Below are 11720 nucleotides of genomic sequence, written 5' to 3'. Positions count from 1 at the left end.
TACCCATTTATATTTTGGCATGCGTTTTACCCGTGAGAGTTTTGTAATGAAAATTTGGCACCTTGGCTCAATAAAGGTTGTTTTCCAACTAATCTTATCAATTGTTGCCTAAACCAAGAAATCAATAAATCTGATATCTTACAAACAGGGAGGCAATGTAGTCATCTGGTTAGCACGTCCGGCTCACAGTGCAGAGGTGCAGGGTTTGATTCTGGGCTCCGGCCTTCCTCTGTGGAGTTTGCATGTTCTTCCTGTCCCTGCATGGGTTTTCTCCGGGTACTCCGGTTTACTCCCACATTCCAAAAACATGCATTGCAGGTCGATGGACCACTGTAAATTGTCCTGAGGTGTATGAGTGTGAATAGTTGTGCTGGAGCCTGTCCCAGCTGTCATGGCGGGGGACACCCTGAAGTGGTTCACAGCCAATCGCAGGGCTCACATAGAGGAACAAAAATGAGTGTTCTATTAGCCTGCCACGTATGTTTTTGCAATGTGGAGTACCCGGAGAAAAGCCACCCAAGACCATGCAAACTCCACACAGGAAGGCCGGAGCCAGGATTTGAAGCCTGAACTTTTGCACTGTGGCGCGGACGTGCTAACCAGTTTCCCACGGGGCCGCCTGAGACATGTTCATTCCCGGTGCAATTTCAGAGTCATTCTGAGACATTGTCCAGACTGGTCCAGGTCGAAAGTCTGGACCAAGTTGGCTCAGTTGTATCGAGTAAGAAACAAGGTCCAGACGGTCAAGTTCTGGAGTCACACACATAAAGCTGACTGGTCCAATTCCAGAGTCAGAGACGCTGTCCAAAGTGGTGCAGGTGTAGACTCATAGTTGCTATCCAAACAATTCTAGTTTTAGAGTCAGAAATGGCCCGCACTGGTCTGCATCTCAAGTCAGAGACAAGGGCCAGCCAGACAGGTCCAGTTTTTGAGTAAAAAAATGTGCTCCTGACTGGTTTATAGTTGCATCGTTGCAAATGCATAGTTTAGGGTGGCTCAGTTCCAGAGTCAGTGACATGGGCATGGACAGTCAAATCCTACAATCAGAGACAAGGCTGAGGCTGAGTGAGAGACATGATTGAGCCAGGTCCAATTCTAAACCAGAGACTGGCACACAGTGACGCTGTCCGACTCCTGGCTGTGGAGAGAGCTCAAACCCGTGTCTGAGTCGTCATCGTCGCATTTGGACAGACCCCTCGCTTGCTCTACCCACTCACTCTTCCTCTCCAAACTACTCGTCATCCTCTGGGCTTCATCTGCCCCCCCCTGAGTGTCCACCCCGTCCTCCGATCCCAAAGAGTTGATTTTCTCCAGCAAATCCTTCATCTCCTCCTCACGACTGCTGCAAATCTGCCGGCTCAGCTCCAAATCGCCCCTAATAGCCTCCAAATCCGAGCGCAGGCGCAGGCCCACAAACAAAATCACATCCAGCAATCTCCTCAGCCGCTCCTTCAAAAGCATCTCGTCTCCTGCCGCGATGAAGGATGCTGAGGTCTCCTCCTCCTCGTCCTCTACTCGCCTCCTCCGCATCCAGTGGCGGTTGAACTTGTCCTCCTTCTGCGCGGTCAACATGTCGGTGAGCGCTTCCTGCTCCCGCAGCTCCTCCTGACACTGAAACAAGTGAGAAACTGCTGTGTCATTCATCTAAAGCAAGGCTGTGCAAACTTTTTCCTCCAAGGGACGCAGATAGAAAAATCTCACTTCCACGTTGGATTCATTAAACATGTTAAAAACAAACCACCAATCATAGGGCCTCTTCATTTTTTTTTTCCTTAAGCACTTTCTTTTCCTTTCCAAACAAGATGACTTCATTGCCCCAAAAAGATTTCATTTCTGACTTTTGCCGTTAGCTAGTGATGTTCCGATCCTACTTATTTGGTATCCAAGTCCGAGTCTTATAATCTGCCGATACTGAGTCTCAATCTACTACCTTGGCAATACATTAAGAAAAAAAAAGAGCGTGCAGCCAAATGAATGTTTTCACACCGTTTGTGTCTCCTTGTTGCTCCAAATATGAGTTACCTTCCGCAGTGGACAGGCAGAGGTTCTTGTGTGTGTGTGTGTGTGTGTGTGTGTGTGTGTGTGTGTGTGTGTGTGTGTGTGTGTGTGTGTGTGTGTGTGTGTGTGTGTCTTTCGGTTGTTTAGTCACTGAGTTATAATTAATGAATCCAGGAAAGTAACACAAGCAATCTTTTTGCCCCAATCAGCTGAAAATCACGGTCCGGATTTCCGATCACCGTGATCTGATGGCGACAACCCTTGTGACAACCTGATTTAAAATGAATGCGAGCACGTGTGGATCATACAAGTGCTTTTTGTAGTCCTTCCCAAAATGCGAGATCTTCACCACTGAGTAGCAGTGTAAGCACATCTCCACTTTTAGAACCAAAAATTGGAGCAATCTTGTAGTAAGCGAAGTAGATACTTTAACATCATGAGTGTAAAGTTCTAAAATTGGACCGTTACACAGCATATTTGCTTCTCAAGCTGAACTACCTTCATTTAGCGGGATATGATGGAGAGACACTATTTTAGTTGTAAATAGTAGTTGCATCTTTTTAGATCTAGAAAAGCTGGATACAAATTATTCATTTACAGGCAGCATATATTTATACGCTCTTACAAAGGAAACATAAAACAAAGAGAATTACACCATGTCCATTTAAAACAACCGCATAGCTTTCCCTGAAAATCCGTAGTAAGCTTAATGCTAACAATAATAGGAAATACCATAGATGGGCTAACGAATGGCATCTGTGATGCAGTGATATAACCCTTTACAAGTTTACACAATGGCCATTTGAACACAAACGATGGAGCAACACATAGATGGATATAATATTCACAGGTATATATTCTTTATCATCTGTGAAGAAAGAATATTACTGAAGATGTTGAGCTCTTCAGCCATCTACATGATATCATTATGTCTGGATTAAACTGCCGCCAGGTGGCCAAGGTATGTGCACCACAAGGCACAATGTCCACTGAAGTGACGGAAAAAAAAGAACTTTCATTCCTTTACATTCTATTTAAATATGTCATTCTATACCTGTATTTACATAAAGTACAAATTTAAAAGAGTTCCATTTTTCCTCATTAAAAAAGACAATTTCTTTCTATCTATCTAAAGCCTTACCATGACGTCACACAGGTGAAGCAAGACTTCCAAAGAGCACTGATTGGAAACATCCTCTGCTGCACGCTCGAATAAATAAGTGTTCTGCACATAATCGACGCCGTGGGTTCGGGTTCGGTCCAAATGCACTTCCGCCTCTCGCCTTTCGATCTCAGCATCCAGTTGCTGAATCCTGAGAGCCTGCAGGCGGATGGTGCGGTCCTGGGAGACGACGAGACGCGCCAAAGCCTGCAACTTGCCCGCGCCAGAAGAGGAAGGCTGTTTCCTCTGCATCTTCTCCAACTTTTTGAAAGCTTTCCTGACGATCCGACGCTGCTTGTCCATCGGGACCTCCGTCAAGTAAGAGCCCGGAGTCCATTTGGACACAAGGTTGTGTTTGCCGAGCAGCACCACGCGCGCCTCTGCGCTCCGGGCCGCCTCGCTGCAGCCCACTAATACGAACCTCACCCGGTCCCGCTCCTCTCCCCACGCCACCCAAAGGCGCCAAATCCTGGTCCGGTCGGGTAGAACCCTCTGGAGGCCCCTCCATTTCTCCGCAATGCTGTAGCGATGCGGCAGCAGCGGTTCGGGTTGTTTTAAATCCTTCAGGAGCGCTTTGACCACATCGGCGCAGGTTGTGCGTTTCGACAAGCCGAAGGCGAGCTTCTCCTCCGCGCGCACCCACACCGAGATCCTCCCCTCCACGGAATCCATTATTCTTGTATTTATTTCTATTTTAAATCTTTATACACCCACTCTGCGCTTTGGGTCCGATCAGTCGTCAATTCAGTCTTTGAAGGAGTTGCTGATGAGACACAAAGTGCCAACAACTAGAGTGAGCCGGATCACGTGACTGCCACCAGATCTATTAACCTTGGGGAATGTGGGGCAGACCCGACGACGTCACACGCAGTCCCGATTTGTTTGGTCTTCAAAATTTACTGGCCACATTATTTCTTCAGGATTTAGAAATAACTGCCGACCAGTTCAGGGTGTACTCTGCATCACAGCTGGGATAGGTTCCAGCACATCTGCACCCTCGTAAGGAAAAGTGGTTGGAGGACACATTTTTCGAGGCATGTATAAAAGATTCACAATTCAACAACAAAGTGTTTGGAAGTCAACAGCAAAATAACCATAAACTGTACTTTTTTTTCCATAGTGCAAATGTCTCTCAAAACTGCTGAGCAGCAATCCAGCTCATTTTGAGCATTTTTCTTTTTTCACAAAAACCATCCATTTTCTTACCCGCTTATCTTCACGAGGGTCGCAAGCGTGCTGGAAGGGCAGGAGGCAGGGGACACCCTGAACACGTTGCCAGCCAATTGCAGGGCATACATAGACAAACAACCATCCATGCTCACAATCATGCCAAGGGACAATTTGGAATGTTCCATTAACTTGCCATGCATGTTCTTGGAATGTGGGAGGAAGCCGGAGTACCCGGAGAAAACCCAAGCAGGCATGGGGAGAACATAAAAACTCCACACAGGAAACCCGGACCTGGAATGGAGACCTGCACCTCTACACTGTGAGGCGGACGTGCTAACTACCCAATCACCGTGCCACCTTTCCCTAATTTAGATGGATATAAAATAATGGCGTGCGTATAATGTTTAAAAAATAACCAAATAATAAATGCACTTCAATATAATCTTGTGTGTTTTGTAAACGTAGGCCAGTGAATTTGTGTGAATGAATTTAAGTGCAGTGTACAGTGGTTGTGTTAAAGGGAGCTGTGGTGACGAGCATTCTGAACTGTTCATAATTTCACCCATCTTGACGAAGTTCCATCTGGAGAAAAACAGTAACAGAGCATGATGCTTCACTGAAAGTGTGATGTTCTTTCGGTGATTAACAGTGTTGTGTTTGCGCCGGACATAACTTGCAATTGTGGCCCAAAAAGTTCAATTGGTTTCAACGGACCGTAGCACATTTTCCCCTTGAGGTTTCTTCATAATATAAGCTTCCGTCTTGCTACCTGACCACATAGGCTAAACATGAGAAGACACAAAAAAATTGCTGTCACACGTACAAAACAAAACAATACTTGCCCGGAATTACCACAGCTCATTCATTGTTGCTTTCCCCATCTTGCCAGTCTCCCCGATCAGTTTTCTAGTCAAATTTGGAGGGATGACCTTTTGTTGGTAATGTCGTTGTTGTGATGATGACTGTCAATGTCACCGAAATACTTTTGTACTCTTCTCCTAACAGGTACATCAAAAGAATGAGATCCCTCCGATGGAGCAGAAAATTTCTAGAAGCACATGCAATGGTGGCAGGTGTGTACTGAGTTTCAGTGCAATTGCTTAATTATGAACACGGCCACATACCCAGTTAGGAGGGTGTGCACACTTGAGCAACCACTATATTTTAGTGTATTTTTTTTCTGATGTAAACCATATCTTGCCTTCAAAAAAATCTAATTTAATTTCACCTCGTAGGATGCATAAAATGTCTATGTCACATAAATGTCTCCCTCTAACGTTAGAAGATGTTACTACATCTTTTTCGGTGAAGGTAAAGACCGGTTGTTCAAGCATTTAGTGACATCTACCGTTGAGTTTTGGTAAAACATATTATAATCGAAATTGAAAACTTGCTCTCTCTCACACACACAAGCACACACAAACAAGTAGTAGAACACAACTAAAACAGGAGTTCGATGTTTTATTTAGCTGCAATATTGCATACATAAAAATGATCTAGAAAGCTACAAAATATTGAGTATTATCAAGAAGGCATCATAATGTTACAGCAAAGACAAGACCATCATCATTATGCAAAACATACAAACATAGTAGAGCCTGTTTTTCTCTTGCTTTCTCCAACACGTTACTGTCGTAGTCTCATAGATATGAAAAGTTATGACACACCTGTACCAAGAAACGCTAGGATATCTTTTGTTTTTTTTGTACAAAGCACCTTTTTACATGAACAAGGGTGCACACAAAACATAAAGTGTGTGTGAGCGATGTGAAGTCAAATCACGTTAAAGCCACAACTTGAAAATGATCAGAAAAAACAGAACGGTACCAGTACCTTATTCCTTTGCCAAAAAATACAAATAACAAAATACTGCCGATGCTCTTGCAGCCCCGAGTCAAACGTGTTAGCTGTCGATTTATTTTTCCATGCTTTTAAAACGTCAGTTTTCTATGACAAAAGGGGGGTGCAAACATTGACGCCTCGGAAGGCATCGATCCTGTCGTTGCAGCGCTGAATCCACACGTCAACATGTATTGTACCAGCGGTAAAACAATGAGCATCTCAATACACAGACCATGTCAACACGCAACCGTACGACTGCATACAAGTACGAGAAGAAAACGGGTACAGATCAATACATGAACAGATACGTCTCATAGAAGAGCACAGTGTTCTTAAGACTGTGGTGGCAAAACACTGATTGTACACTTTTTTTTTTCGTGCATCCACCACAGACCATTTTCTCTTTAAGAAACAGTGTAGACACATGTGGCTCTTGTCCACTCTTTAAAACTTTTTTTTTGTTTTGTTGAAAAGAAGAAAAAAAAAAAAGAACAGCCTGGTTTTTGCAGGGAAACAAGATTCAGAAACTTGTTTTTAGGGCAAAACACTTGAACCCGCAAGTGTACTGCAGCACACGGCCCAACTGATAAGGATTTTTTTTTTTTTTACACAGAATAAGGTTCTGCCTATGCCTACTGAATAGCATTTACTGTTGTGTGAAAAAGTCATGTAGCTGCGTAAAATCCAAATATGAGCGAACCATCGACTAGTGAACAGGATGACGAGGATGAGGAACCTTTTTTGAGTACAAGTCCTCTGAGGGACATGCTCTTTTTTTTTTTTCTAATGAAAAAATGTGATGTAATTTATTCTTATTTCTGTGCGCAAATGCCACACTTTTGTTTTTGCACCCATTTTTTTTCCAGGAGCTTTTCCAGCTTTTTCGCCTGGATGCAAAAGGCCTATTTCTCTCAAATATTGCCCAGAAACGTGACTCAATCTATTTTTGTGAGCATCTCTCCTTTGCCGGACCAATTCATTAATTTCACAGGTGTGGCATGTCAAGGCACTGATTTGAGATGAGCGGCAGATTTTTTTGAACATTTGAGAGAAATGGCGTTTGGTGTTCAAAAAAACTCATGGCTCTTTTGAGTTCAGCTCATGAAACACGGGAGCAAAGCAATTGTCGCATGTGCGGTTTTGTTCAGAATCCATTTTGAGCATTATGTGGAAATGTTTTTTGTTGTATTTGTTTTTATGAATGACATGCGGGCCAGATGAAACGCTGTGTTCCCCATCCCTGCTTTAAGAAAAAGGCAATTCGGTACTCGGGTCGATCTCATTTTTGGTCAAGCCACAGTTTCTTTTTGTGTCAGTTTGAATTGGAAATTGTAAAGCAAAGGCACTTTTTGCTACTACGCACAACACAATAAGAGAGCAAGAGAATGTGTGTGTATGTGTTTTGTTGTTTGTTAGATTTTTTTTTGGGGGGGGTCTTATGCCTTTACCATACGGCAAGTCAATCAGACTTCTTAGAAAAAAAGGTGACATTTAGAGAGTAGGACTTTTACAGAGGAAAATACAACTTTAGCATCATCTGAGGCATTTTTTTCGTGGTGAATCTCAAAATAGCGGAGTGTACTGCTTGATGATTTTGCCCCGGATCAGCCTGACGTCAAATCAGAATGCTGGATAAAGTTGGACTAAATACGCTAAGGCACTGTACTCTTCACACTTAGGCAGACCGTATCAGGACACTCGCACCGCGACTCCGACAGGCCGGCGTCTTTACGAGGATCACAGTTTTCGTCGCGTCTCTTGGAGATCGCACAGATGTCGCGTGTTTAAGGCTTGGGGATGGCATAGGCCACGATAACGGGCGCGCAATGTCGGGGCAGCGACGCTCTGACTCAGATCATGCCGGGAATGCTCCTCATCTCGGGGGACGCCACAAGGTAAATGCGGCTTGCTGTCATGACATGATACGTGACGATTTGCTAGTGTTGTGATGACTCAAGAACAGAGGAAACAAAGTGCTTTTGGATGAGTCAGCGTAAGTCTTGTAGTGCTTCAACCTGACAGGAACGGCAAACGCTGAGGAGCTTGGAATGCTTTCCTAAAGCCACGGGAAAAGGCAGCGGAGTGAGTGTAGTGTCTCGTTTGTTGTGCTTCAACGGGGGACAATTCTTCACTGCTGGTTGGTGAAAAGAGAAAGTGGTCACTTAGTAGCATATTTAGTGTCAAGTTGGTTTCTTTGGCGCTCGATCGGGCTGCAGGTCTTGTACATCAAACAAGTATGCTCAACACACTCAAACATGACGCAGACCACATCTGGCCACCGGCACAAAAAGGCCAGTAGCATATTATACACATGAAAAAAAACCACACAATGCCACTGACCAAAACCAAGTAGTTAAACTGCAGACGTCGACGCCACGGTTGAGCTCTCAAAGAGATTTTCAAAGGAAAAGAACACGCCCTGTACCGCAACTCACGACGATGAGAAGAGGCTTCAGGTAATGAGCGCTAAGTGTTGTCGGTGGGACTTTCAGCGAGAGGCACTGCCGCTTGTCTGGAGGTCAGTGTGTGTGTGTGTGTGTGTGTGTGCGTGTGTGTGTGTGTGTGTGTGTGTGTGTGTGTGTGTGTGTGTGTGTGTGTGTGTGTGTGTCAGAAAAGGCCAGGGGCTGATTCATTCTTTTACCAGTCTGTAGATATGATGCTGGGCGCCGTGCTCGCTGTTGGACACCTCAAACACACACGCCATACAAAGCAGTGTCTCCTGCGTATCCCGGTTGGTCACCACCTGCAAAACGCACACACGTTTCAAGACATAAAATTGGCTCAAGGTGTGAATAAGGGTGCTTGTCTCTATTGCCACATTCCATTGTATCAGCGCGTCCTGGTGTGGGCCGGCTGGTGTTCCGCATCACAGCAGAGCTGACCACGTGAAACCGCGGAAACCATCGAGCAAACTACAGCACAGGACGAGGGCCATTTTCAGCTGGCCTTTTATTTTTTTGGGGGTGCTTCCCCCCCACCCGCTAAACCTAAATTGAACTTTTTGACCATAATTCCAAAAGCGTATGTTCGTTGCAATCCTCAAGCAGGATACAAAACGGCACTGCAACAGGAAGGGAAGGCAATGCATTATTGCAAATAGATAAATCCACAAATGTTTCAAAAGTGCCCAACTGTGTTGTTGGCAAATGCTACAGTTGGAAAAAAAAGGTCCAGTAGTGTTTTCGAGCAAATTTGTTGACAAAAAGCTGTTGACGGAAGGACCCATTGTCCTTGAGGTGTCGATGCTTAAAGGGATTTGCTGTCATCGATTTCTTGGTATTTTTAATTTCACACTGTCACTCTTTATTTGTCTTGTTTACGACCTCGCCGTGTGTGGACGGACGCATGTACGGTGTACAAACGCACACAAACACATGGTCAGAAGTGGCCTTGGGTGATTGTCCGATTCGTCGTTCTCAAGCATTCGGCCTGGAAATGAGGCCATTTCACTTAATTGATCTGAAAATTACACTGGTCAACACATTTTTATGACCCTTTTTAATCAGAGATGCAAGTCAACTTTTCCCGATTATTTTTTTGCACTGATTCTAAATGTGCCCTTGTTTATTTTTTTCTCAGCGATTCTTCGTAATAATAGTCATTTAACAACTATAATCTAATATGTCATCTCGTAATATATTTCATAGTATTTATGAATGAAGGGTTTGGTTCATTAACAGGTGAAACGACATAGTTAGAAATTTCACCACATGCTAAAATCCATATTGTGCAAGCTTTTATAGGTCAAAACTTAAAAGCATATACATATTTTTTTTCCAATAAAGACCTTTATTGTAGTCACTGATAGTGTAGCGGCGCACTCGCCTGCCTTGTGTGCGGGTAGCGTGGGATGGGTTCCCACTAAGTGACAGTGTGAATATGGGTGTGAACGGTCATCTGTCTCGATATGCTCCGGCACTCGATGGCAGAAGCCAGCATTAACCTGTGAATCCAGTTGTTGTTCAACGGGTTCGGATTTCACACTGGGAATTTGTGAGTAGATTCAACGATTTTCCAAATGTAAATGATGTGCCTCGGCTCAATGAAAGTTCGGAAAACACTGCGCTGGTTATCGGGGGCTTATTCTGCAGATAAAGTCAAGCCTCTCACGGTTCCATCCCTTTTGGAATGAGAAGAATGGATGATCAAGCAGAGGAATTCATCACAATTGACATTCAATGCACATGGCCAGAATACGAAGAGGGTCTTTCCCTTACCAGTAAGATCGTAAAATTCTCCAGCACACTGTTCATCATGTACTTCTCAGGCAGGTGCTTTAGCTTATGGATGAAGTTGATCATGTATTCACACATGGGAGATCGGCTTATCCTGTAGACGAAGCGTCCGTTCTCAAAGCGCGCATATTCGGTCTGAATGAAAAAGAGAAACGCGGCAAAATCATCCACTCCACATAGGACGCCGCCGAAGCATGGCAACAGCCGCTTTTTTATCTTACCTCCACTTTCTCGACCACCTGCTTGCCAAAGGAGCAGACTTTCGTGGAGCATGTGATGGTCATGTTCTCTGAGCTTTCGTACTGGCTGGTGACACCGTAGAAAGAGCCGTTCTCGTCCTGGATGTTGCAATTTAGGTCGGCCTGAAAAGCGCAGTAAGTCGGTGGCGTCATTTGCGCACAAAAGATCAATACGGGGAATTAGCAGGGCCGCGCTGGGTTTAAGGCCATTCTCACACTTGACAGGTTTTGGTCCGGTTCAGGAAAAATGTGTCCACGCAAAATGATCATTTGAAGAGCTGCTTTTGGTCTGATGGTAATTTAGCGGCCGTGTGTTGAAATGAGAGTAAAACGAGGTCTGTGCATGTGATCAGAACCTCTCTCGGGATGCTGGAAAAAGAAACTTCCCCAATGTGACCTCCTCAAAAAGTTGAGCTTTTTCGCTGAACTTTTGTTGTGTTCGGTAGATGTTATGGTGACAGAAATGCATATTGGGTCAAGCTCACTCACTTTAAATCGAAATAAACTGAAAGGAGAGAGGCATCATTGCAAAATGCCTGACGTTGCGGACGGGGCACATTTTTGGTCTTGGCGTTTGATGAGCACAGGATGGACCTTCACTTTGCAACATGATTCCGTTCGCAAACTGACTGCACTGGGTTGAGAAAACGTTCGTTTAAAAAATATATATATCAGCTGACATTTCACGATGACATGAGCGGACATGTCAAATTTGACCACATCCAATGACATGCATAATCGGATGGAAACGTGTCAACATTTCTCCCGCAACCCTGTGCCTTTTCAACCTCCACTGAAGCAAAACAAAATGCTGGCTGCCATGAAAATATCAGAGGGTTGATGAAAAGGCCTCACCGCAGGCTGCAGAGCGGCGAGTGGTACACGCCACAAATCACATGCATCCAATGGACGGGACAAAATGAAGGAAACCCATTCTGACACCCTTTTTTTTATTGTACTGGCCTGTGTGCAAATGTTTAGCAACTTTTAATAAGACCTCAACGTTTCATTATTCTGCCGCATTTCCATGATGACTGACTGAGCTTGTTGAGGACACCAATGGCACTTTAAAGC

At 44.4% G+C, this 11720-nt stretch overlaps 2 protein-coding genes across 10 annotated transcripts in view; both read right to left on the bottom strand.

Moving 5' to 3' along the window:
- Nucleotides 1–516: 516 nt before the first annotated feature.
- Nucleotides 517–4076, bottom strand: rassf10b (Ras association domain family member 10b). Its single transcript, XM_019886940.1, has 2 exons — nt 3140–4076; nt 517–1611 (listed from the first exon to the last, which is right to left on the bottom strand). The coding sequence occupies exons 1-2, from the start codon at nt 3830–3832 to the stop codon at nt 1096–1098; spliced, it is 1209 nt and encodes a 402-aa protein (XP_019742499.1). The 5' UTR covers nt 3833–4076; the 3' UTR covers nt 517–1095.
- A 1951-nt stretch (nt 4077–6027) lies between these two features.
- The window catches only part of tead1b (TEA domain family member 1b), a 49272-nt gene continuing 43579 nt past the window's right edge, over nt 6028–11720 (bottom strand). For 8 of the 9 annotated variants that reach the window (XM_019886768.1, XM_019886770.1, XM_019886772.1 and 5 more), the window contains 3 exons: nt 10629–10769; nt 10390–10542; nt 6028–8915 (listed from right to left, as the gene is read on the bottom strand). In XM_019886768.1, coding sequence (XP_019742327.1) covers nt 8802–8915; nt 10390–10542; nt 10629–10769 — 408 coding nt within the window. In that variant the 3' untranslated portion in view covers nt 6028–8801. The remainder of the gene's footprint in view (nt 8916–10389; nt 10543–10628; nt 10770–11720) is intronic. The other variant, XM_019886767.1, reaches the window with a different exon arrangement.

The sequence above is a fragment of the Hippocampus comes genome, unplaced genomic scaffold, assembly GCF_001891065.2.
Source record: "Hippocampus comes isolate QL1 unplaced genomic scaffold, H_comes_QL1_v1.1 scaffold261, whole genome shotgun sequence".
Classification (NCBI taxonomy): Eukaryota; Metazoa; Chordata; class Actinopteri; order Syngnathiformes; family Syngnathidae; genus Hippocampus; species Hippocampus comes.
Note: the sequence above shows the minus strand (reverse complement) of the source record. Positions and strands in the feature narration are given on the sequence as shown.

Bases quoted from the DNA above. Each gene is read 5' to 3' on its own strand.
- rassf10b (XM_019886940.1), bottom strand. From the start codon at position 3,832: ATGGATTCCGTGGAGGGGAGGATCTCGGTGTGGGTGCGCGCGGAGGAG. The intron at 1,612-3,139 runs GTAAGGCTTTAG...CACTTGTTTCAG, and splicing joins TTCACCTGTGTGACGTCATG to TGTCAGGAGGAGCTGCGGGA.